Source organism: Oncorhynchus mykiss, chromosome 7 (assembly GCF_013265735.2).
Source record: "Oncorhynchus mykiss isolate Arlee chromosome 7, USDA_OmykA_1.1, whole genome shotgun sequence".
NCBI classification, from domain to species: Eukaryota; Metazoa; Chordata; class Actinopteri; order Salmoniformes; family Salmonidae; genus Oncorhynchus; species Oncorhynchus mykiss.
The window spans coordinates 70,884,444-70,909,860 of NC_048571.1; the positions used below are offsets into that span (position 1 = coordinate 70,884,444).

Genomic DNA, 25,417 nt, shown 5'->3' on the forward strand with positions numbered 1-25,417 from the left:
AATAAGACATGGGAGAGGTAACGAATTTTGGCAAAGAGATTTATTTATAGACTAATACACTTGACACAAGTACAGACATTACTAGTGCTTCCCCGCGATCAAACAAACATACAAATAAAATGAAACGCAGCCTAGCATGATCAGAAATCTCAACTAGCAAGCTGATCATGCTAGGCTGCGTTTCATTTTATTTGTATGTTTGTTTGATCGCGGGGAAGCACTAGTAATGTCTGTACTTGTGTCAAGTGTATTAGTCTATAAATACATCTCTTTGCCAAAATTCGTTACCTCTCCCAACACAGTAATGAAGAATTGAGTGCGTGCGCGTTCACACGAAGGGGGGGATTCTGGCAGGGGGAAGCTTTTTGGCACAACACCTGTTCTCAGCTCGTGGGCTTCTGTCAAGTCAAACACAAATCCCTATATTCATACCGGTAATAGCACTACCCTGTGCAATTTACTGAACAATTTAGTATGGACCATTGAATCAACTAAAAGTCACAAACGGTATAAATATCATCCATAGACATTAAAACCAGATATCAACACTTTACACTAGAGAGCAGTCTCAAATTGTAACAATGTTTCTACCAAGAAAAACATTGTATCCTATACCCTGTCCACCAACAGTGACGTAAATTGTTCCCGCGCTCAGTTGGCGCGTCAACGTTTCTCACGCGCAGATTTTAATGTTCACTTCAGCGTAAGCTCTCGAACCTAGTAAATTACTTTTAACCAAAGAAATGGTTGGGCAGTGAAGGTAGCTCGCTTTTATATTACCATATATTTCAACAAGTTTAAAACAAAAGTCTTTAGCAAAATAAGGATTTTTACTTTGATAGCCTGTTTTGTTTCGGCCAAAATAGGTCAGGTTGCTTTCACACAAGCTAGTTAACGTAGCTAGCTGGCTAGGTTCGAGGTTAGCAAAACGTTAGCGATAGGCTAAAGCTGTCAGTTGAACCAGTTCTGTAGTACATTTATCTTCTTTATTGTCAACCAACTAAAGATGGCAACTCACAAGGGATGTGCTCTGAAAGGCAAAGCAAAAGGCACTAAAACCACCTCAGGCAAACCCCATATGGAGGACTTCAATGGGAGTTTCAACAAAGAAAACCTTCAAGGTAGTTAACGTTATTCCTGAAAGTTGGTAGCTTATAAATATTTTTTTTATTTTCTTCATGACATACTATCTTAATAGTCTACTCTTTTTTGTTACAGTAGTTGAGGCTGAGACATTGAGAGGAAGGAAACGTCTCTCAGAGGCAGATGATGACATTGACATTGACATCACCAAAGGGTAGGCCAAGCATTTGTCACAAAGTGCAGTGGTGTAAAGTACCTAAGTAAAAATACTTCAAAGTACTACTTAAGTAGTTTTTGGGGTCTCTGTACTTTACTTTTTTTTTTTACTTTATATTTTTGACAACTTTTACTTCATTACATTCCAAAATAAAATAATGTACTTTTTACTTCATCCATTTTCCCTGACACCCAAAAGTACTCATTACATTTTGGATGCTTAGCAGGACAGGAAAATGGTCCAATTGACACATTTATCAAGAGAGCATCCCTGGTCATCCTCTGATCTGGTGGACTCACTAAACACAAATGCTTTGTTTGCAAATTATGTCTGAGTGTTGGAGTGTGCACCTGGTTGTCAATAAATACATTTAAAAAACGAAAATTTTGCCATGTTGTTTGCTTAGGGACAGACCGAAATTGACTGGGGGAAGGGGCTGGTTCAACTCAAGGTGTCATTTTTTAAAAAATGCACCCCCTCCCTAAAGTTCAAACTATTTTCACATGACCCTCCCCTTGTACTGTAATATAAATTGAACAACCTTCCCCCTCAGAATTAACTAAAAATAATGTTTACGAGCGCAAACAAACAATGACTGTAGCAATGCTGTGGTTATAGATTTTTGTGGCACAGTTGATGTCACGCAGGGCTTCGGGCCAGAAGGCCAACCACCAACGAGCTCAAACCAGATCTCCCTGCTTGTTTCATTACACTGCAATCAGAACTGTCTGCAGACCCTACGTTAAAAATGGTACCGACACAGACATTACAGATCTCTCCAGAGATGTTTGATCGGGTTCAAGCCACTCAAAGACAAGAGAGACTTGTCCCGAAGCCACTTTGTCCCACATTGTCTTTTTTTTTACCCCTTTTTCTCCCCAATTTCGTGGTATCCAATTGTTGTAGTAGCTACTATCTTGTCCCATTGCTACAACTCCCGTACGGGCTCAGGAGAGACGAAGGCTGAATGTCATGCGTCCTCCGATACACAACCCAACCAGCCGTACCCAACAGCGCGCTTCCAACCCGGAAGCCAGCCAGCCGCACCAATGTGTCGGAGGCTACACCGTGCAACCTTGGCTAGCGCACACTGCGCCCGGCCCGCCACAGGAGTCGCTGGTGCGCGATGAAACAAGGAGATCCCTACCCTAACCCGGACGACGCTAGGCCAATTGTGTGTCGCCCCACGGACCTCCCAGTCGCGGCCGGTTACGACAGAGCCTGGGCGCGAACCCAGGGACTCTGATGGAACAGCTGGCGCTGCAGTACAGCGCCCTTAACCACTGCGCCACCTGGGAGGCCCTCCTGCATTGTCTTGGCTGTGTGCTTAGGGTCATTCGCCCCAGTCTGAGGTCCTGAGCGCTCTGGAGCAGGATATATACTTTATATATAGAAAGTATTCAGACCCCTAGACTTTTTCCACATTTTGTGTATAGGGTCATTCGCCCCAGGAAGTGACGCCAGAGAGATAGAGATATGCCCCAGAGAGATAGAGATATGCCGGTGGCAATGTACGAGACCGACTTACATTTCTTTATGTCAGATGGCTACAGATATAGACGTACAGAAGGAGGGTAATTTGTTAATGTTCGATCAGAATAGTTTGTATGAAGATAATTATATTGTTAGATTATAGGAGTAACTGGTAGGCCTGAAACATTCTTCCTCACCTCAAGTTCAATTGTCAGAGTCAGTTGGAGCGCCGGGGTGCACTGCCTTCATATCATAGGCCTGCAGTAGCTAAAGCTTAATAATAGACACACCATACCAAACCTCCACAAATGTTTCTAAACTTTATTACGGTAATATCAAAATTATGTCAAGTCATTGTTTATAGGAAGAAAAAAAACAACTCTCCTCAAATTACAAAAAAAAGTTTGACAACCCTCCCCTATTTTGGATTGCCCCTCCCTCCCAGTAAATGTTGATCCATCCCTTAATAAGGATTTTTTTATGATTTATACTTTTACTTTTGATATTAAGTATATTTTTGCAATTACATTTACTTTTGATACTTAAGTATAGTGAAAACCAAATACCTTTACTCAAGTAGTATTTTACTGGGTGACTTTCACTTTCTATGAAGGTAAATGTATATTTACTTTTACTCAAGTGTGACAGTTGGGTACTTTTTCCACCAATGACAAAATGACATTAATTTGACTGAGGTGTAGAACATACAGTATTATCCTGTGTGAGTTAAGTTATGGTTCACATTGTTGTCATTCAATTAATATGTCTTCATCCACAGAGGGGATATGATGACCATGTTGGACAGATTTGGAGGTATTGGGTTTTCCAAAGTATAATCCAATTTTCATGACTCTTCTCTACTAGAATCTTCTCTAATCTCTCTGTCCTTATATTCCATACTCTGGCCTTGCACACTGATTGGTATAGGGATTGTTTCTCATCACTGAATTTTGCTTTGCATCTATGAGCCTATTTTTCTTCTTACTGCTAGCGGACATCAACAAAGCTTTCCTGGCAAAACGCAAACGCTTGGAAACGTTCACCAAGTCCTCTGTGAAGACCAGCCATCAGAAGATTGAGCAGTTATGGAGGGTCCAACAAAGAGACAGGTGATTAGACTAGAGTGAAAGAAGGGTGCAAGTGTGTGTGTGTGTGTAACCTGATTTACATGATATCAATTCTGCAGGAGTAAAGTAACAGAAGACTACTGCACCCAGTTCAATGCAGTCTTCAACCAGTGGGACACAGATGTGCAGAAGTCCAAGGATAACGAGGAGAAACTACTGGTATTGCTCTGTCAGGCCTCTGAAAAATCTTCAACCTATTTCTATTCTCTACCTAATACAGTTACACTGGCGTAACTAAGGCATCTAAGCGTAGGTGTGTGTGTTCCTGGCCATAGAGCATGTTCCAGCACCAGCAGAAAATGTTTCAGCACATGAGGGCCTCCCAAAGCCAGAGACTGAAGACTCTCAAGCAGCTGCTAGAGCAGTACATCCAGGTATATTCTCTCATAGTAGACTTTGTGATTTTAAATATATGTTCCAGCTGGTTCTCACACCACCTTGTTTCGCCGTGCTGGTAGAGCCTTGATACAATGGAGAAGACCCATATCAGCCAGCAGGGTGCTGTACAGGGCGAGCTGCGCCAGGAAATGGCACTGTTTCAGAAAAAGATCCTCATGGACACAGTAAGTAACATGACAGATCAACTTACTAAACACATTGTTTACATGCCTTATGTCACCCTTAGCTTAGCTGAAACGTTGATAATGATACAAATTGATGTGCAGTTTTGAAAATGAGTGTATTATGAGCATGAGCACCATGAGCGTGGACCATGAGCGTGGACCATGAGCATAGTATTTAGAAAATGACACTATTCATCATAAATCATTTAGGTCAGATTTCAACAAACAATACTTTTTTATTTTTATTAACAGCAACAGCAAGAGATGGCTACAGTGCGCAAGTCTCTGCAGACGATGCTGATGTAAATTATTTAGATTGAAGGGAGCCAAGAAGAATCAACTCCATCCAAAGGCTTTTTGTGTGTACATTTCACTGAGCTGGGTTGTTTGTACTGCTTTAGTTTATGACTGTGTTCCAGATAGACCTTTACAATGGCCAGAGAAGTGTTAAACATCTCAGGAACAATATTAACCTTGATTCTTTAATCTGCAAATACCAGTAATGGTTCCAGGTAGATGGGAGTTTTGAAATCTTACATTTATGGAAGTATGGTGTGTACATGTAGCATTGCATTTCTGTTATCAACTGCTTCATTCTATGTTAAATCTACTTAATTAAACCCTGATTGAGACAGGGATGGAGAAATTAAATGTGACTTTAGTTGCTAAAATGTTGTCAGGAATTAAGACCATCTGTTATTGTAAGTATATAAACATTTATCACAAATGACACTAGGTAGCAACTTACATGTGTGAATATTACATTTTTATTTGCGTTAGTGAGGGAGAGATTGTAGACTGATCTTGTTGTTCTTTTGTCACAACCTATGAACATACTTGTCTGAAAACTAATATACCTGAGCTTGACAGTCCGGCCAAAATAAAAAACAGTAACGAGTGAAAACACAGTACAAACACACAAAGGAAACAAATTAGGGGCATGTTAAAGAGGCTTGACTACCATACAACAGAAAATTAAACAAACTGTTTAAGGCATCCTTTTACTTTCTGAGAATGACTAGTACAATGAGAGCACTGATCTGACATCAGCAACTACACACACGTTGTATGAGCTCAGTAACTTACATAACAACATTACACACAGAAATAAAAGTCAGTTTCTATTGATTCTGATGACTGAATTATAATCAGACTGCCAGGTATGTAGATGCAAAAACATGGTACAGACAAATATGATTAGGGCACAGTCAGATAATCCTTTTTGTTTCACACGAAAGCTCCCCAAATCTCCCAAAACACTTAATTGCTGTATGTGGACCTGGCACAGTGCAGATCATGCTACATAAAGAAAGTTGTTATTGTGTTAGGTCATTTTAAAGGAAATTCATAAAAATAAAAAAAAAGTAGACTCAGAAAACATGTCCTTAGATTGTAGATATAAACAAGCTTTGGTTAGCCCTACATTATCAATCAAAATCACCTTTCAACACATTGTGTTGGGGCGGAAGGTAGCCTAGTTAGAGCGTTGGGCCAGTAACCGAAAGGTTGCTAGTTTCCCAAGCTGACAAGGTAAAAATCTGTCGTTCTGCCCCTAAACAAGGCAGTTAACCCACTGTTCCTAGGCTGTCATTGTAAATAAGAATTAGTTCTTAACTGACTTTCCTACTTAAATACTTTTTTTTTTTTTTTTTTTTTTTTTACAAGTAGACTAATTTAAAAAAAAAAAAAACATTTAGAAACAGGCTGTAGGACTAAAGTTACTAATTGTAATTTAGCTGTGGTATCAGGCACACCATTGAACAAACGCTAGCAGAAAAACAACGCAGACAACATATTTAGCTTCAAATGATAAGAATGACTACTTTTTGAGGAGAAAATCACATCATTACTTTTCTTCATTAATTAAGGGTGCATCAACACTTGGCATTTTCGTTGAGCATTCTGAGCAAATTGCAATGCTTCAGTATCTGACAGGGCAGAAATGCAACAGGCCAAGAAAATTACAAACGGGTACAAAAATCTAAGTTTTTTTAAAAATGATTTGTTAAACATTAAACTATTTTCCTTTTTTAAAAGCAATATTAGACAGGATATACAGAATAGTATTCCCAAGACAACCATTAGCAATCCTGCATGTGGTGCTATAAGTGTTGTGTAATGTTTGTGGCTTTAGAGACAAATGCTTGAGCCATTTGAGGGGAAACGAGGCTCGAGACACCCATCTTTTCAAAAGGTGCAATACTATTTGAATACTTCACAATATTTTTTTGTAAGCCATTGATCAGGGGCACCCTAAAATAACATGTTTACATATGTAATGTTTTACAGAATAAATGCAATCATAATTATTGCAGGGTTAATAATACCACTTATGCAAGATTGATAGATGTGCCAGGTGAGACATTTTGAAATAATAGAACAGCACAACTATCAACACTAATAGTTATATATTTATGAAACTGAAAAGGTTATGCAAATATTACAAAACAAAACTGAAAGCAGACAGACATCCTGAGTAAATCACTTCCTATGCTCTACATTTTCTTGTAGAGAACAAACACACACCATCAACAAGAAATGTTTGTTTTAAAGTACAATAACAGAATTAGTAAATGAATAAGGTAGCACCTATTCAAACCCATTGCATTCTTGCACTAATTTACCCTCTCTGGCACAGTGGAGACCACTCAGTACATTTCCTATATGTGACCATTCACTGCAGAAAAAAGGGACAAATCATTATTTTTGTATAGGAATCTGACTACTGTAACAAGATGAAATCAGCACAAAGCAGTGATGGAAAATAACGTAACACCTCATGTTTCATCTATCCCCTTCATTCACTCTGAACCTCTACCGGTAATAGATCCACCCCAACACATGTAAAAAGGGTAAAGAAAGAGTGACGACTAGCAATCTAACATGAAGAGAGGGAGAGAGGTGGGGGGGGGGGGGGGAGAAAGAGTAATAGTTCTATGTCCTCACTGAAGGGTGGAGGGGGTCAATGGCTTGATTCTGAAGACAAAGATGTGAAGATGGGAGGCGATCTGGTTGCAAACACTGACACAGTAACGCACCAAGTCAACGAAAGACAGGATCTGCAGACGGAAAGCGGAAGAGAAAATTAAGTCAGAAAACATGATAGACATAACTGTAGATAATGGACCCTGTGAGTAGATGGATGATGCCGAAGTATCAAAGGGTTGTGCTATTAGTTACAAATAAATGTGGCATTAGACTGAAAACATGTGCCTCTGAAAAAGGTACAGCAAATCAGTGTTGCATGTGAAATGACTGATGGTTCATTTCAAAGAAAATGTTCTCATGTGAACACATGCTGTAGATTGCATGTCCTCTTACTTTGTTGTGGAATGACCACCCTGGCCTTGCTCAGGTACTATGGACCTCTATACCATGGAAGTGTGTGTGTACTCACCACTGCAATCCACAGCACCAGGTATTCATCAATAAAACTGTTGAAATACTGGTCCAGGAACAGCAGGCCTGGCCCCAGGAATGCTATATCATGTAGATGCATCTCACTCTTTGTCATATGTGCTACCTGAAACAAACAAGACACAGGCAAGAGTCGTGGTTTAATCAGCAAGCACATTTACATGGATGATATTCATTTACATCATACACATTCTTGCATCAAGTACATTTACATCAACAGTACAATGTTCAGGGTGGGCGGGAATTTAATTCCACCAATAAGCAGCACACCACACTTACAACTAATTTGTTGGTGATCTTGGCTGACACAAAACCAAAGGCCAGGATATAAACACAGGGGTGCTTCTCAAAGAGCTGGATAGCGGACTTCTTATAGATCATCATGGCCAGTATTATTACTGAGCCTATATGTAACACGGGAGATAGGACACTGGTTCCCTGGAGAGAAGAGAGAGAAACAAGAGTCCAAATCAGTGGACATTATTAATAGGCCTAGATGATATGTGAGTGCAGCTTGGTGAAAGAAAACACACAGTAAGGAATGCTGGTGGACACATCTAGGTGTTAAGTCATAATACACAGTAATTCCCCCGAAGGAAAACATGGGTGGCCCTGCCTAAAATAAATATTGTCAAGTAACAAACACTCATATCGCTCAGCCAACTGAACTGAGCTGGGATCAGGTCCAACAGTCTTAATACACATCCTTAATTTCCTCCGAAGCTAATAGACAGCTCAGGCAAATGGATGAAACTGACAAACAAGCACAGTCATCAAGCCAGCATCATCCTCTAAAAAGTACATTGTCATATCCTTCATATTAATTGTAAACTACATTGTGTCAAAGTTGGTAAACATTTACAGTTGAAGTCGGAGATTTACATACACTTAGGTTGGGGTCATTAAAACTCGTTTTTTCCAACCACTCCATACATTTCTTGTTAACAAACTAGTTATGGCAAGTTAGTTAGGACATCTACTTTGTGCATGACAAGTAGTTTTTCCAACAATATTATATTATTTCACATCACAATTCCAGTGGGTCAGAAGTTTACATAAACTAAGTTGACTGTGCCTTTAAAAAGCTTAGAAAAGTATGCCATGGCTTTAGAAGCTTCTGAAAAGCTAATTGACATCATTTGAGTCAATTGGAGGTGTACCTGTGGATGTATTTCAAGGCCTATCTTCAAGCTCAGTGCCTATTTGCTTGACATCATGGGAAAATCAAAAGAAATCCACCAAGATCTCAGAAAAAAAAAATCTGGTTCATCCTTGAGAGCAATTTCCAAACGCCTGAAGGTACCACATTCACCTGTACAAACAATAGTACGCAAGTATAAACACCATGGGACAACACAGCTCAGGAAGGAGACACGTTCTTTCTCCTAGAGATGAACGTACTTTGGTGCGAAAAGTGCAAATCAATCCCAGAACAACAGCAAAGGACCTTGTGAAGATGCTTGAGGAAACGGGTACAAGAGTATCTATATCCACAATAAAACAAGTTCTATATCGACATAACCTGAAAGGCCGCTCGCTCAGCAAGGAAGAAGCCACTGCTCCAAAACCGCCATAAAAAAGCCAGACCACAGTTTGCAACTGCACATAGGGACAAAGATCGTACTTTTTGGTCTGATGAAACAAAAATAGAACTATTTGGCCATAATGACCATCGTTATATTTGGAGGAAAAAGGGGGAGGCTTGCAAGCCGAAGTACACCATCCCAACCGTGAAGCACGGGGGTGGGCAGCATCATGTTGAGGGACTGGTGCACTTCACAAAATAGATGGCATCATGAGGCAGGACAATTATGTGGATATATTGAAACAACATCTCAAGACATCAGTCAGGAAGTTAAAGCTTGATCGCAAATGGGTCTTCCAAATGGACAATGACCCCAAGTATACTTCCAAAGTTGTGGCAAAATGGTTTAAGGACAACAAAGTCAAGGTATTGGAGTTGCCATCAAAGCCCTGACCTCAATCCTATAGAAAATTTGTGGGCAGAACTGAAAAAGAGTGTGTGAGCAAGGAGGCCGACAAACCTGACGCAGTTACACCACACCAGCTCTGTTTGGAGGAATGGGCCAAAATTCCCCCAACTTATTGTGGGAAGCTTGTGGATGGCTACCCAAAATGTTTTACCTAAGTTACACAATTTAAAGGTAATGCTACCAAATACTAATTGAGTGTATGTAAACTTCTGACCCACTGGGAATGTGATGAAAGAAATACAAGCTGAAATAAATCATTCTCTCTACTATTATTCTGACATTTCACATTCTTAAAATAAAGTGGTGAATCTAACTGACCTAAGACAGGGAATTTTTACTAGGATTAAATGTCAGAAATTGTGAAAAACTGAGTTTAAATGTATTTGGCTAAGGTGTATGTAAACTTCCAACTTCAACTGTATTTGGGAGAATTCACCCTAGGCATTTTTGTAATATTTTTTTATTACACCTTTATTTAACCAGGTAGGCCAGTTGAGAACAAGTTCTCATTTACTACTGCGACCTGGCCAAGATAAAGCAAAGCGACACAAACAGAGTTACACATGAAATAAACAAGCGTACAGTCAATAATACAATAGGGAAAAAAAGAAACTGTGTGCAAATGGCATGAGGTGGTAAGGCAATAAATAGGCCATAGTAGTGAAGTAATTACAATTTGGCAAATTAACACTGGAGTGATAGATGAGCAGATGGTGATGTGCAAGTAGAAATACTGGTGTGCAAAAGAGCAGAAAATAAAAACAATATGGGGATGAGGTAGGTAGATTGGGTGGGCTATTTACAGATGGGCTATGTACAGCTGCAGAGATCGGTTAGCTGCTCAGATAGCTGATGTTTAAAGTTAGTGAGGGAAATATAAGTCTCCAGCTTCAGTGATTTTTGCAATTCGTTCCAGTCATTGGCAGCAGAGAACTGGAAGGAAAGGCGGCCAAAGGAGGTGTTGGCTTTGGGGATGACCAGTGAGATATACCTGCTGGAGCGCGTGCTATGGGTGGGTGTTGTCGTGACCAGTGAGCTGAGATAAGGCGGAGCTTTACCTAACAGACTTATAGATGACCTGGAGCCAGTGGGTTTGGCGATGAATAAGTAGCGAGGGCCAGCCGACTAGAGCATACAGGTTGCAGTGGTTGGTGGTATAAGGGGCTTTGGTGACAAAACGGATGGCATTGTGATAGACTGCATCCAGTATTGGAAGCTATTTTGTAAATTACATTGCCGATCGGTAGGATAGTCAGTGTGACGAGGGTATGTTTGTGAAATAGGAAGCCGATTCTAGATTTCATTTTGGATTGGAGCTGTTTAATATGAGCCTGGAAGGAGAGTTTAGAGTCTAGCCAGACACCTAGGTATTTGTAATTGTCCACATATTCTAAGTCAGAACCGTCCAGAGTATTGATGCTAGTCGGGCGGGCGAGTAGCGAACGGTTGAAAAGCATGCATTTGGTTTTACTAGCGTTTAAAAGCAGTTGGAGGACACGGAAGGAGTGTTGTATGGCATTGAAACTCGTTTGGAGGTTTGTTTGCACAGTGTCCAAAGAAGGGCCAGATGTATACAGAATGGTGTCTGCGTAGAGGTGGGTCAGGGAATCACCCGGGGCAAGAGCAACATCGTTGATATATACAGAGAAAAGAGTCGGCCCGAGAATTGAACCCTGTGGTACCCCCATAGAGACTGCCAGAGGTCCGGACAACAGGCCCTCCCGATTTGACACACTGAACTCTGTCTGAGAAGTAGTTGGTGAACCAGGCGAGACAGTCATTTGAGAAACCAAGGCTGTTGAGTCTGCCGATAAGAATACGGTGATTGACAGAGTCAAAAGCCTTGGCCAGGTGGATGAAGACAGCTGCACAGTACTATCTTTTATTGATGGCAGTTATGATATCGTTTAGTACCTTGAGAGTGGCTGAGGTGCACCTGTGACCAGCTCGAAAACCAGATTGCACAGGTGGGATTCGAAATGGTCTGTTTGTTAACTTGGCTTTCGAAGACTTTAGAAAGGCAGGGCAGGATGGATATAGGTCTGTAACAGTTTGGGTCTAGTGTGTCACTCCCTTTGAAGATGGGGATGACCGCAGCAGCTTTCCAATCTTTAGGGATCTCGGACGATACGAAAGAGAGGTTGAACAGACTGCTAATAGGGGTTGCAACAATGGTGGCGGATAATTTTAGAAAGAGAGGGTCCAGATTGTCTAGCCCAGCTGATTTGTACGGGTCCAGGTTTTGCATCTCTTTCAGAACATCTGCTATCTGGATTTGGGTGAAGGAGAAGCTGGGGAGGCTTGGACAAGTAGCTGCAGGGTTGCGGAGCTTTTGGCCGGGGTTGGGGTAGCCAGGAGGAAAGCATGGCCAGCCTAGAGAAATGCTTATTGAAATTCTCGATTATCGTGGATTTATTGGCAGTGACAGTGTCACCTAACCTCAGTGCAGTGGTCAGCTGGGAGGTGCTGCTCTTATTCTCCATGGACTTTACAGTGTCCCAAAACTTTTTGGAGTTAGCTACAGGATGCATATTTCTGTTTGAAAAAGCTAGCCTTTGTTTTCCTGACTGACTGCGTATTGGTACTTGACTTCCCTGAAAAGTTGCATATCGCGGGGACTATTCGATGCTAGTGCAGTCCACCACAGGATGTTTTTGTGCTGGTCGGGGGCAGTCAGGTCTGGAGTGAAGCAAGGGCTATATCTGTTCTTAGTTCTACATTTTTTCAAAGGGGCATCCTTATTTAAGATATGGTATAGGGTATGGTGGGGTGCGGATACAGTGGAGCTAAACCCAGGCACCGAGTGATGAGAGAGGTTGCATCTCTGGACAGGCTAGTTATGCTCGGTGAGGTCACCACATGTGTGGGAGGTGGGACAAAGGAGGTATCTGAGGCATGTTGAGTGGGACTAGGGGCTCCGCATTAAACTAAAACAATGATAACTATCCTAAAAAACAGTGTACAATGCATATTGACATTTGAGAGAGACAAAAAGCGAGGCATAAAGCAATCACAGGTGTTGATTGGGAGAGATAGCTAAGACAACAACGGGTAAGACAACAACAGCTAATCAGCTAAGACAACAACAACAGGTAAAATGGCGATGAATGGGCAGAGAGGGTCGGTTAACTACACAGAGGGCCTGAGTTCGAGGCTGGGGCCAACAAAAAATAAACTAAATGGTGTACCATGATTAATGAACAGTCCAGCAGGCATCAGCTATGTAGCCAAGTGATCATAGGGTCTAGTGAAGAGCAATAGATGGAACAGGGAAGCCGCTGGGTAGTCGTTAATACGCTGGCACGCGGGAGACACAGCGTTTAAAGTTAGCAGGCCGGGGTAAGTAGAAGCGTCAGCTCCGACGCCCGGCAAAGGCCGGTTGAGGGCACAGCGGATGGAGATACATCGGCGGACCAGTCGTGGTGATACGGCGGGGCGCTGTGTCGACAAAGGGTCCGGACCAGATGGCGAAAGAGGTATTGTAGTTGCAGTAATTTCGTTTGCTAGCCGGGAGATGCGCCTGGCTCGCGGCTAACTGGTGTTAGCTTCGGGACAGGGGCGTTAGCCACTATAGCCACTCGGTAGCAGCGATGATCCGATGCAAAGGTCCAGAGTTTACGGCAAGGATCCGGTGGAGTAGTGGATTCTAGCCATGTTGGGGTAGAGTCCGGGAGGCATCGGCTGAGTGATCACAGAGTAGGCCGGGAGGTGGGCCTGGCACAGGGCTAGCTTCGGGGCTGGGTCACTCGGTGGCAGCTAGCTAGCTGTGATGATCAGGAGTAATGGTCCAGGGTTTACGGCAGGAATCCGGCGTTGTAGTGGAGAAAACAGTCTGATACTGGCAGGCTGGCAAGTATTATCCAAGCTAAAGAAAAAACATCTGGTGTCTGTGCAGAAGGTAAAGGCCGCTAGCAGTGGCCAACAATGACTAAATAGCTAGTAGCTAATTAGCTGGCTAGCTTCTGATGGAGGTTCTGGCTATAAGGTCTAAAAAAAAATTCAGATCCGTGTCACATTGGGTGAGGCGGGTTACCGGAAGGTATATTTAATTTAAAAATGGAAAAGAGATTGAAAATAAATGGAAATATATACAAAAAAAAGACGAAAAATACAAAAAGTAAACGAGAGGACGACAAACCACGTCTGCACTGCTACGCCATCTTGGGAGAAAAAAAAATCATGTTAAAAAGGACTGGATTGATGTGAGCAATACATCAAAAGAAAACACAGACCGCCAAAGGGAAAGGTGGGGACTACCATTTTGCTTAAGCTTATTCAGTTCTTTATGAAGGTCAGGGACTAAGTTACAGGTCAATTGTAGACTTACTGCTATTGTTGATCCATTTTTGCCCACACCTCCGGTAAATATAACCCGGAAGTAATTAGTACAGGAAAAGATGGCCCCTAAGAAAGTGCAGATGGCTGGAACTATTTTCATCTGGATGTTTATGACTGGGATCTGTGGAGGTGAGGGAGCAAGATATCATTTATTACAGCCAGTCAACACCATCAGTGTTCAGTACATTTCACAACTCTAAACATTGTTAGTAAGATGGTTCATTTCGTTCAAAAAAACAGTTTCATTACTGAGTGAAATTGCATTTAATATAGTAAGGAATTAAACTGTACACAGAATTAGAACATACCGATGCGGGCAGCGCGACCATTATATTACCAGTGTTACGGCTTCATCATTCAGTTAGTCATGCCATTCATTTCAGTTGCCAAAAGCCAATCAGTGGAAAGTTGAGCCATTCAGAATTACCAGTGACTGCCAAAAAGCGGATCCTCCCACGGCGGCCAGCAAATACATGATTATAATGAAGATTTGCACCTCAGTCACGTCAATGCTGAGAGGAGCAGGTAGAGAGGAGAGGTTAGTCAGAACAGTCATCAACTCTGTCCATATGCACAGCGGCACAAGCCTGCACTAGTGAGTCTTCACCCAAACACTAACCACAGCTCTTCCAGTCAGATGTCAATCATGATGCACATCATGATGCACTTATAGCAAACATATGCACGGAGTTTACAAAACATTAAGGACACCTGCTCTTTCCATGACATCGTATGATTCCCTGATAAAGGTAAAAAAATATATATACAACAGACTGATCAAGTGAATCCAGGTGGAAGCTATGATCTCTTATTGAGGTCACTTGTTAAATCCACTCCAATCAGTGTAAATGAAGGGGAGGAGACAAGTTAAAGAAGGATGTTAAAGCCTTGAGACAATTGAGACATGGATTGTGTGTGTGTATCATTCAGAGGGTGAATGGGCAAGACAAAAGAATGAAGTGCCTTTGAACAGGGTATGGTAGTAGGTGCCAGGCACACCGGTTTGTGTCAAGAACTGCAACACTGCTGGCTTTTTCCACACTCAACAGTTTCCCTTTGTGTATCAAGAATGGTCCACAACTCAAAGGACATCCAGCAAACTTGATACAACTTTGGGAAGCATTGGAGTCAACATGGGCCAGCATCCCTGTGGGACGCATTCGACACCTTGCAGAGTCCATGCTCTGATGAATTGAGGCTGTTCCGAGGGCAAAGTGAAGGGGGTGCAACTCAATATTAGGAAGCTGTTCATAATGTTTTGCACACTTAGTGTATGTTTTGGTATTCTTTCAGTAGCATGGATCTAGTCCGTTTCTACTCATGAAATGGTTTGTTTTCAGACCGGGCAAGTGCAAAGATTTCCTCCCTCCCATTATTTTGTGGCTAGAGGTCAGTGTGTGGGGAAGCAGGGATCTAATTGGCTGAGGCTCACTGCATATCTGTCAGGCCAAGATGCTGTCCGTCAGAGATTTACCGTCACGTTCCACAAGAAGGGGCCTACAGTGGCTGTCAGCATCTGTAACAGCGCTAGACAGATCTGTAACTCTGTAATATCAAATCTACACACAGAGAACATTTTTCAAAATACACTCCACTTTGAGAATAAAGGATATAAATACTTGATCATACGGATGCTTACACACACATAGGGCTGTTACTGTGACCGTATTACCGCCGGTCACGAGTCATGAAGGCAGTCAAATTCCATGTGACCGTTTAGTCACGGTAATTAGACTTCTCCAAGCTCTGATGCTGCTGATGGTCATTAGTAGCCTACCAAACTTGCTAACTGCCTGGTACTCAGCACTCTATTGTCCCTCTAATCACTCTGACATCAACGTTAATGTATTCGAAAATCACTTCATGAGAGCCCATGAGCTCATGTTGCGCAACAATTGACGTAGTACACAATTTGAGGACACGTTTTGGGTCATGAGCACTACTTTCAAAACTACTGACTGAAATTATACAAAAGCTTAGTAGGTAGCAAACTAGTAAGTAGCCAAACTATCCAGCTGAGGCCACGGGGGACCACTCTGACCCACAATCTGGGAATGCCTTTGAGAACCCCTGACGCTCTTCGCTACACTAGAACTGCAGTGTAGATCCTATCTTTCACTTTTCATTCTAACCCATCACTTACCTCTCCCTTAATTCCCCATATCCACTCCCTCACCTACTACCAGCATCACTCTACTTCTCTAAAGCCACTCTTCTCCCTCCTCCCCATACACACTCACATGCCGAAGCGCAGGGTGCCGGAGACGTATGTCTGCCAGTGGGCACAGTAGAACATGAACATGCCAGCGAAACAACAGAAGAACATCCAGTCAGGGTTGGTGCCCAGCTGCACTGCTATACTGGTGCCCAGGACCACAAACACTGAAAGAGAGAGAGGAAATGGAAACAGAGTCAATTAAATCCTAATAAGGCAAACAAAGTTATATGGAACACACACACAGAGGGGCGGCTGTACCTGTGGAGAGGGAGTCACAGCCGTGGTCAAACAGTTCACCCAGCGGAGAGCTGCTATTAGTTCGTCTGGCCTGCTTCCCATCAATGGCATCCAGTGATTGGTACACAAACAGGCCCACCGCACACAGCAGGTATGCCCACAGCGGTGCCTGACGAAAAAAGACGACACCAAAGAATACTTAATGAATACTATAAAAAAATGCCTTCCTCCCAATGGATTTTTTGGAGGGTGATGATAGTGTAATCTCTCAAAACATGTATAAATTGTGTTCTCAGAGAATCGGTGGGTATTATCATCAATAGAGAATCATCTGACATAAAACTTGATCTTCTGGCAGCTGTAGACTACACAAAGAAGATATGTTGGAACTTGAGTAAAAGAGGTTGATGTGTGGTTTGTTTCCCTCTAAATAGATTTGGAACACAGCAGGGCTTTGTCCTTCATTAGTTAACCAGCATGGAGAGTTTCACAGCGTCATCAATGTGTCATGCCTTCATTTCCTGTCCCGTTTTTACTGGGTCTATGATGAGCTGACAGCAGTTTACACAGAGACCAAAACCAACCGGAATATGACACATCCTGGCCTACAATTTAGAGGCTTCCCACTTGGCTTTCACTTCCCTGTTACTGCAGAGCAGCTCATAGCCTCATACATTAAGCTTTTGATTCTTTCAGGTCCTCAGGCAGAAACAGGGATTTGGGGAGCAGGAGAGAAGTAAGGGGTTATGAAAGAGGACAGTACCAAGGGGTTGGCATGGAGATATTGAAAAGTAGAGCAGGGTGGAAATATCTGCTGACTGCCTCTGTGTTATCAGTGAACATATGATTATAAATTTAATGGCAAGATGACAGGGCTGTGAAACTAAGAGGCCCTAGAGCAAGTGTACTTTCTGTTCAAACAGGACACGGTGACAAACTCAGTCCGGAAAACAGCTGCACTGTATACTCAAAACACTGACACACACACACACACACACACACACACACACACAGGGCAGGTTGTCTTAAATACTCCTGACCTGGGTCATCAGAAACAGGACACTGACTAGTACAGCATGTTAAGTAAATACCAACTTCTCTGGGCTATGAAACAGTGCTGCCACTAATGTTTTAGCTCTTTAACTATCACACCTCTAACCTGTTAACAGAATTATCACCTATTATGTCAGGTGTTGAATCATTCTTACAACAATGAACATGGACATTATAAGAGGTGTTGTGACATAGGTACACAGTCACTGAGATTCTCCCTCCAGAAGTAGTACCCTACCGAGCCTGTTCTCTGGGATAAACTCAATTCTCTAGTCTAGCGAGTCCAGTAAATTACATTCTGTTTTGCCTTCCTTTGTTGCTCCACATTGTGAGCAAATATGCATGCAGTGATTTTTCAACCATTGTCCTACAAAAGGAAACAGTGGAGGGGGTGGATAACTTCAGAGAGAGATCTCTATTTACAGAGGGGGAAAACAAGTTACGCTCGTCATCAAATCCTGTAACTTTTCTGAATTAAAACTACTCTAACCCACCTTTTAGTTGCCGACTGTTGAAGCAGTGACCTGTTAAGCAGCACAGTGGAAGTCAGGTGACACAGCAGTGATCTTCAAACCTGCCTCCTGGAGACCCACAGGGTGTGCAGGCTTTTGTTCCGATCATCAAGCCCTTGATTCATTCAATCAATCAAGTGTGATACTGCTGGGTCGGAACAGTAGCCTGCACCCCCTGTGGGTGTCAGGGCCAGGATGAAAGAACATCTGCATTAAAAAGACTCCTAAAATGAGAACATGTTTCGCCTTGCGGATAATGCTTGGTCTACGTTTCAAGGTTATTTGTGGATTAAATTCAATTGGTCAAATATGCAGTCAGCTGCTAGCTGGGAAAGCTGGAAATGTAGGGATAATAAACATGTTGTTTTCTCCCATGGTTAGACTGGCTTCTATAACAAATAAGTAGATTATACAGTTGAAGTTGGAAGTTTACATTCACTCAGTTTGGAGTCATTAAAACTCGTTTTCCAATCACTCCATACATTTCTTGTTAACAAACTATAGTTTTGGCAAGTCGGTTAGGACATCTACTTTGTGCATGACACAAGTAATTTTTCCAACAATTGTTTACAGAAAGATTATTTCACTGTATCACAATTCTAGTGGGTCAGAAGTTTACATGCACTAAGTTGACTGGGCCTTTAAACAGCTTGGAAAATTCCAGAAAATGATGTCATGGCTTTAGAAGCTTCTGATAGGCTAATTGACATCATTTGAGTCAATTGGAGGTGTAAGTGTGAATGTATTTCAAGGCCAACCTTCAAACTCAGTGCATTTTTGCTTGACATCATGGGAAAATCAAAATAAATCAGCCAAGACCTCAGAAAAAGAATAGTAGACCTCCACAAGTCTGGATCATCATTGGGAACAATTTCCAAACGCCTGAAGGTACCACGTTCATCTGTACAAACAGTACGCAAGTATAAACACCATGGGACCACGCAGCCGTCATACCGCTCAGGAAAGGAGACGCATTCTGTCTCCTAGAGATGAATGTACTTTTGTGCGAAAAGTGCAAATCAATCCCAGAACAACAGCAAAGGACCTTGTGAAGATGCTGGAGGAAACAAGTACAAATGTATCTACACTGCTCAAAAAATAAAAGGAATACTTAAACAACACAATGTAACTCCAACTCAATCACACTTCTGTGAAATCAAACTGTCCACTTAGGAAGCAACACTGATTTACAATACATTTCACATGCTGTTGTGCAAATGGGATAGACAACAGGTGGAAATGATAGGCAATTAGCAAGACACCCCCAATAAAGGAGTGGTTCTGCAGGTGGTAACCAAAGACCACTTATCAGTTCCTATGCTTCCTGGCTGATGTTTTGGTCACTTTTGAATGCTGGCGATGCTTTCACTCTAGTGGTAGCATGAGTCGGAGTCTACAACCCACACAAGTGGCTCAGGTAGTGCAGCTCATCAAGGATGGCATTGCTGTGTCTGTCAGCGTAGTGTCCAGAGCATGGAGGCGCTACCAGGAGACAGGCCAGTACATCAGGAGACAAAGAGGAGGCCGTAGGAGGGCAACAACCCAGCAGCAGGACCGCTACCTCCGCCTTTGTGCAAGGAGGAGCAGGAGGAGCACTGCCAGAGCCCTGCAAAATGACCTCCAGCAGGCCACAAATGTGCATGTGTCTGCTCAAACGGTCAGAAACAGACTCCATGAGGGTGGTATGAGGGCCCGGCGTCCACAGGTGGGGGTTGTGCTTACAGCCCAATACCGTGCAGGACGTTTGGCATTTTTCAGAGAACACCAAGATTGGCAAATTTGCCACTGGCGCCTTGTGCTCTTCACAGATGAAAGCAGGTTCACACTGAGCACGTGACCGAGTCTGGAGACGCCGTGGAGAACGTTCTGCTGCCTGCAACATCCTCCAGCATGAGCGGTTTGGCGGTGGGTCAGTCATGGTGTGGGGTGGCATTTCTTTGGGGGGCCGCACAGCCCTCCATGTGCTCGCCAGAGGTAGCCTGACTGCCATTAGGTACCGAGATGAGATCCTCAGACCCCTTGTGAGACCATATGCTGGTGCGGTTGGCCCTGGGTTCCTCCTAATGCAAGACAATGCTAGACCTCATGTGGCTGGAGTGTGTCAGCAGTTCCTGCAAGAGGAAGGCATTGATGCTATGGACTGGCCCGCCAGTTCCCCAGACCTGAATCCAATTGAGCACATCTGGGACATCCACCAACGCCACGTTGCACCACAAACTGTCCAGGAGTTGGCGGAGGCTTTAGTCCAGGTTTGGGAGGAGATCCCTCAGGAGACCATCCGCCACCTCATCAGGAGCATGCCCAGGCGATGTAGGGAGGTCATACAGGCACGTGGAGGCCACACACACTACTGAGCCTCATTTTGACTTGTTTTAAGGACATTACATCAAAGTTGGATCAGCCTGTAGTGTGGTTTTCCACTTTAATTTTGAGTGCGACTCCAAATCCAGATCACAATGGGTTGATAAATTTGATTTCCATTGATCATTTTTGTGATTTTGTTGTCAGCACATTCAACTATGTAAAGAAAAAAGTATTTATAAAGAATATTTCATTCATTCAGATCTAGGATGTGTTATTTTAGTGTTCCCTTTATTTTTTTGAGCAGTGTATATCCACAGTAAAACGAGTCCTATATCAACATAACCTGAAAGGCCGCTCAGCAAGGTAGAAGCCACTGCTCCAAAACCGACATAAAAAAGCCAGACTACGGTTTGCAACTGCACATGGGGACAAAGATCGTTCTTTTTGGAGTAATGTCTTCTGGTCTGATGAAACAAAAATATAACTGTTCGGCCATAATGACCATTGTTATGTTTGCAAGCCAAAGAACACCATCCCAACTGTGAAGCACGGGGTTGGCAGCATCATGTTGTGGGGGTGCTTTGCTGCAGGAGGGACTGGTGCACTTCACAAAATAGATGGCATCATGAGGCAGGACAATTATGTGGATATATTGAAGCAACATCTCAAGACAGGAAGTTGAAGCTTGGACACAAATGGGTCTTCCAAATGGACAATGACTCCAAGCATACTTCCAAAGTTGTGGCAAAATGGCTTAAAGACAACACAGTCAAGTTATTGGAGTGGCCATCACAAAGCCCTGACCTCAATCCTATAGAACATTTCTGGGCAGAACTGAAAAAGCGTGTGGGAGCAAGGAGGCCGACAAACCTGACGCAGTTACACCAGCTCTGTCAGGAGGAATGGGCCAAAATTCACCCAACTTATGAAGCTTGTGGAAGGCTACCTGAAACGTTTGACCCAAGTTAAACAATTTAAAGGCAATGCTACCAAATACTAATTGAGTGTATGTAAACTTCTGACCCACTGGGAATGTGATGAAAGAAATACAAGCTGAAATAAATCACTCTCTACTATTATTCTGACATTTCACATTCTTAAAATAAAATCGGTGATCCTAACTGACCTAAGACAGAGAGTTTTTACTAGGATTAAATGTCAGGAATTGTAAAAAACTGAGTTTAAATGTAGTTGGCTAAGGTGTATGTAAACTTCCGACTTCAACTGTATAAGTTCATGTTTACAGTGACTAAGTCTTTGTGAGCCTCATACACTTGGCTCATTTGCATTTCCACAGTAACAGAATAAATGTGATATGTACCATTATTCTGTTACCAAACTTTGCATCTGCACTATTCTTCAAGTAAATGTGTTTTGTAAAATGTTCAGTGGAAATGGTTTACTAGTAGTCCTTGTGCATTGAGTTGCATGGTATGTTTAACTTTGCAATCATTGGTTTTTGTGAAAACAACATCGGAGTTAAGTTACCACATTGTGGGCCTGTTACAGTACATAAATCATGACAGATTGGAAGAATATCCACTTTGTTAGATCATATTTGTTTTATGCACGACAATCTGGTCAATAGAACGTCCGCGTTCCATAGACTCCTTTACCTCAGACAAACAAAATGCATTATATTGCATTAGGCTGTTTTGTATGCCTCAGTTTGAACGCAATCTAATTTTATGTACATTAAAGTCTGACATCACAAATTAAATTCCCTTGTGGAAAGACACATTTATCCTAGGTTTTCAGTTCTGGAGGGAAACGACTAAGCTTAACAGTTTGTATGTTTTGCTGTCTCCTCTCTATTCCCGGTCCTTAGTGTGCACTCATCGTTGCAGTGCTGTGTTGGCCGGGGAAGGGGTCCGGGTATCAGGTGCAGACTAGCTGTAACCTGAGAGCTATGGGCACGGGATGTTCATCCAGAACAGAAAGCCTGAGCTATGCCAAACTCTCAACAGCACAGAGATGGTAAACAAACCAAAAGCCAGACAAACGTACCATGAAAACCATTGCTGACAGAAAACACATTCACAGAACCTTGAGACAAAATAACTGACTGAATGCTGAATGCTTGAGAGTAAAAAAACAATACAAATGCTATATGAAGTATGAACCCCTGATAATGTTGGATTGAATGTTTGTTTGTAGCTTTAGAGATCAACCTAAAAAAAGTGTTTTCAAACATTTGAGCAACACAGTGTTCAATTATCTGACAGTCTGCGATGAAAACTTTATTTCATTGTGCCCGACAGGCAAATACAATACGGTAGCACTTTACTTGAGCCCTCCAACCATACCTGTCCAATGGCACGAAGCCAGGCAGTGTATAACCAGCCTATTCAGTGGGGCAGGACAGTAAAACGTACACCCCCTGGGGTCCCGAGGACTGAGTTTGGGAAATGCTGACTTACACCCTACCTGAATAGGTGCTACATTGTTGCCATTGTTACCTGTTCAGTGGCAGTGGGGCAGTAGTAGACCAGCACCAGGGTGGTGAATACATTGGTGGCCAGGCCCACGATGGTGATGAGGTTGGGGGCAATCCAGGTGGGCACATGGCCCACCAGCCACTCCCAGTAGCACTGCATCAGAGGCTCCAACAGGGAGTGACCTGCACTGCTGTACCTGTAGAGGGGGAACCAGGACCCCAGAACGATTAACCAGATTGAACACATTTTCATCCCAAAGTGCTTGATGTAACACTAAGCACAAAACACATTGTGTTATCATCACATCAAAGCTAAATAAAGATATAATTGATCTTAGGTTTTACAAATGATAGTACCTGTGTTCCTCCAGTCTCTTCAGCTGTTGGCGGTCGAGCGGGGGAGTGGGCAGCTCAATCAGCCTGCGCAGGGCTCCAGGGGACAGCCAGCAGGCCGCCTCCATGCCCACACCCTGCCCAGGATCCCTCTCCTTGACTGGGCCTCGGCGTGTCCGAACACCCCCCTGCTGCTGCTGGTACCCAGTGGTGCTCATGGCCCTGCTAGCACAGTGCCCTCTACTTCAGGCTGCCTCAGCCTCCCCCGCCACTTGCTGGGGCTCCACAATGGAGCTGCACACTGGTGGGTGGAAGAGGAGAGAACAGGTCATGTGATGAAAGGTTGGCTCACATGAAGACTAGGTGCTGAAATGGGACTTGGAGTTCAGTTGGCTCTAGTAGTGGTCTCTCACCAGCTGCTTCTTTAACTGTTTTACTGAAATAATTTAATCTCATACAAGTTCTCACTCACTTGAGTGAAAGTGAGGCAGGATGTGGTGGGTGGGATAGCTAGAAAAAGAGTTGATAATGAAAGAGAATAAAAATGAACCATAGAGTCAAGCCAGGCTATCTATTGACACCCACACTCATGTTCACCCAGTTCTGAGTTATAAAACACTGTTCAGTCACATCCCTAAAGATACAACGGGGCGGGATACGTCAGGCCCCGCCCTCACAATCCACTGAACATGTGGCTTCCCAAACAAATCTTAGCCACCGAGAATTCTGTATCATTGGAGAGTCACAATCTGCACACAGTAACCACAGAAATTCCTCTACAACAGTGGTGTCTAAACTTGGTCAGACCCCTTTCTTGTGATCCCACCGACCAAACCAATGTTTGGCCAATGTTGCAGACCTTGTTGTTTGTTTATAGCAAAGCAACAAATGTATCAATGATGCAGTCAGTCAGACCCCCGAGTCATTCCAGGGTTAACTCGTTTCCACTTGTAGCACCATCATAAAAGTATTGCAAAGTAACTGAGTTCGATACTGACATCAATGAATATCAAAGACAAAGGGGAGATCAATGGGAATGGATAGCAAACATATGCAATACAAATGTTCTGCGACACTGCCTCTGAAACCTGTCTGTCTAAACAGTCTCACTGTAAATTACAGAAAGTCTGGACAACTAACTAGCTAGTTAGTTAGCTAACAGCACTTGCAAATGACAACACGACACATAGTTAGCTAATGATACCTATCCCTCGATGAAATGACAACGTAGCTCACTGCCAATGTTTCCTTCACCGAGCTCTAGAAATCCATCAGTTGATTTGTCCTCCCCCCTCTCTCTCTCTCTCTCTCTCTCTCTCTCTCCAGAACCAAAATGACAGCTAGCTAGCTTTCTTGCTAGTTAGTTAGCAGTAAGATATCAGCTTGCCAAGGAGACGCTGACCTGGCTAGTAAAGAGGGCAGGGTGTCCGAAGTTCGGGGCACTTCACAGTGCGTCGAATGACTCCTTGGTAGGGTTGCAGCAATAGTCTTCCCGTTCACGGCGGGGGTAAAGATGCAACAGCCCTCAGCGAGCGTTACTGCAGGTAGGATCAACAACACGTCGGGTCCCACTCAGGGTTCTTCTTTAAGTTTTATTGTCGAATCGCAACCAACTGACATGTGCATACACCGCCACCTACTGTACTGGAGTGTGAGGCCAGTCATGACCTATTTAACTCTAAGGGATAGGGCACTTCCCCAGTATCTACTTGTAAAGCTTCAACCGGTGTAGTTTTAATGCACCATGACACATCCTGAGTGCCCTCGCTTGCATCTTATCAAGGCGCAACAGCAAACTTAACATGTGTAAATATTTGTATGAACATTAGATTCAACAACTGAGACATAAACTGAACAAGTTCCACAGACATACAGTGGGGCAAAAAAGTGTTGAGTCAGCCACCAAGTGTGCAAGTTCTCCTTAAAAAGATGAGAGAGGCCTGTAATTTTCATCATAGGTGCACTTCAACTATGACAGACAAAATGAGAAAAAAAATCCAGAAAATCACATTGTAGGATTTTTAATGAATTTATTTGCAAATTATGGTGGAAAATAAGTATTTGGTCAATAACAAAAGTTTATCTCAATACTTTGTTATATACCCTTGGTT

The 25,417-nt window shown here is 42.8% G+C and overlaps 2 protein-coding genes across 5 annotated transcripts; one reads left to right on the forward strand and one right to left on the reverse strand.

Annotated features, from left to right (window-relative positions):
* The first annotated feature begins 254 nt into the window (after nucleotides 1-254).
* LOC110528385 (synaptonemal complex protein 3) lies at nucleotides 255-5,438 on the forward strand. Of its 2 annotated transcripts, none has more exons than XM_021610411.2 (8): nucleotides 255-1,121; nucleotides 1,222-1,297; nucleotides 3,552-3,586; nucleotides 3,765-3,882; nucleotides 3,960-4,059; nucleotides 4,176-4,274; nucleotides 4,359-4,463; nucleotides 4,716-5,438. In XM_021610411.2, the coding sequence occupies exons 1-8, from the start codon at nucleotides 1,007-1,009 to the stop codon at nucleotides 4,767-4,769; spliced, it is 702 nt and encodes a 233-aa protein (XP_021466086.1). In that variant the 5' UTR covers nucleotides 255-1,006; the 3' UTR covers nucleotides 4,770-5,438. The 2 variants fall into 2 exon arrangements, with proteins under 2 accessions (XP_021466086.1, XP_021466085.1); XM_021610410.2 differs by having other exon boundaries at nucleotides 257-1,121; nucleotides 1,219-1,297.
* On the reverse strand, nucleotides 5,213-24,902 carry LOC110528383 (choline/ethanolaminephosphotransferase 1). Of its 3 annotated transcripts, none has more exons than XM_021610407.2 (10): nucleotides 24,709-24,902; nucleotides 23,331-23,607; nucleotides 22,996-23,170; nucleotides 16,689-16,836; nucleotides 16,453-16,594; nucleotides 14,640-14,724; nucleotides 14,202-14,333; nucleotides 8,160-8,318; nucleotides 7,861-7,986; nucleotides 5,213-7,522 (listed from the first exon to the last, which is right to left on the reverse strand). In XM_021610407.2, the coding sequence occupies exons 2-10, from the start codon at nucleotides 23,522-23,524 to the stop codon at nucleotides 7,406-7,408; spliced, it is 1,278 nt and encodes a 425-aa protein (XP_021466082.1). In that variant the 5' UTR covers nucleotides 23,525-23,607; nucleotides 24,709-24,902; the 3' UTR covers nucleotides 5,213-7,405. The 3 variants fall into 3 exon arrangements, with proteins under 3 accessions (XP_021466082.1, XP_036839871.1, XP_021466083.1); XM_036983976.1 differs by lacking the exon at nucleotides 14,640-14,724 and adding an exon at nucleotides 15,687-15,771; XM_021610408.2 differs by lacking the exon at nucleotides 24,709-24,902 and adding an exon at nucleotides 24,511-24,534.
* Nucleotides 24,903-25,417: the final 515 nt, after the last annotated feature.

Coding starts and splice junctions, on each gene's coding strand:
- LOC110528385 (XM_021610410.2), top strand. CDS start 1,007: ATGGCAACTCACAAGGGATGTGCTCTGAAAGGCAAAGCAAAAGGCACT. Junction 1,122..1,218: donor CAACAAAGAAAACCTTCAAG/GTAGTTAACGTT, acceptor TTTTTGTTACAG/TAGTTGAGGCTGAGACATTG. Junction 3,883..3,959: donor AGGGTCCAACAAAGAGACAG/GTGATTAGACTA, acceptor TCAATTCTGCAG/GAGTAAAGTAACAGAAGACT.
- LOC110528383 (XM_021610407.2), bottom strand. CDS start 23,524: ATGAGCACCACTGGGTACCAGCAGCAGCAGGGGGGTGTTCGGACACGC. Junction 7,987..8,159: donor AGATCACCAACAAATTAGTT/GTAAGTGTGGTG, acceptor TGTTTGTTTCAG/GTAGCACATATGACAAAGAG. Junction 7,523..7,860: donor TGGTGCTGTGGATTGCAGTG/GTGAGTACACAC, acceptor TTCCGTCTGCAG/ATCCTGTCTTTCGTTGACTT.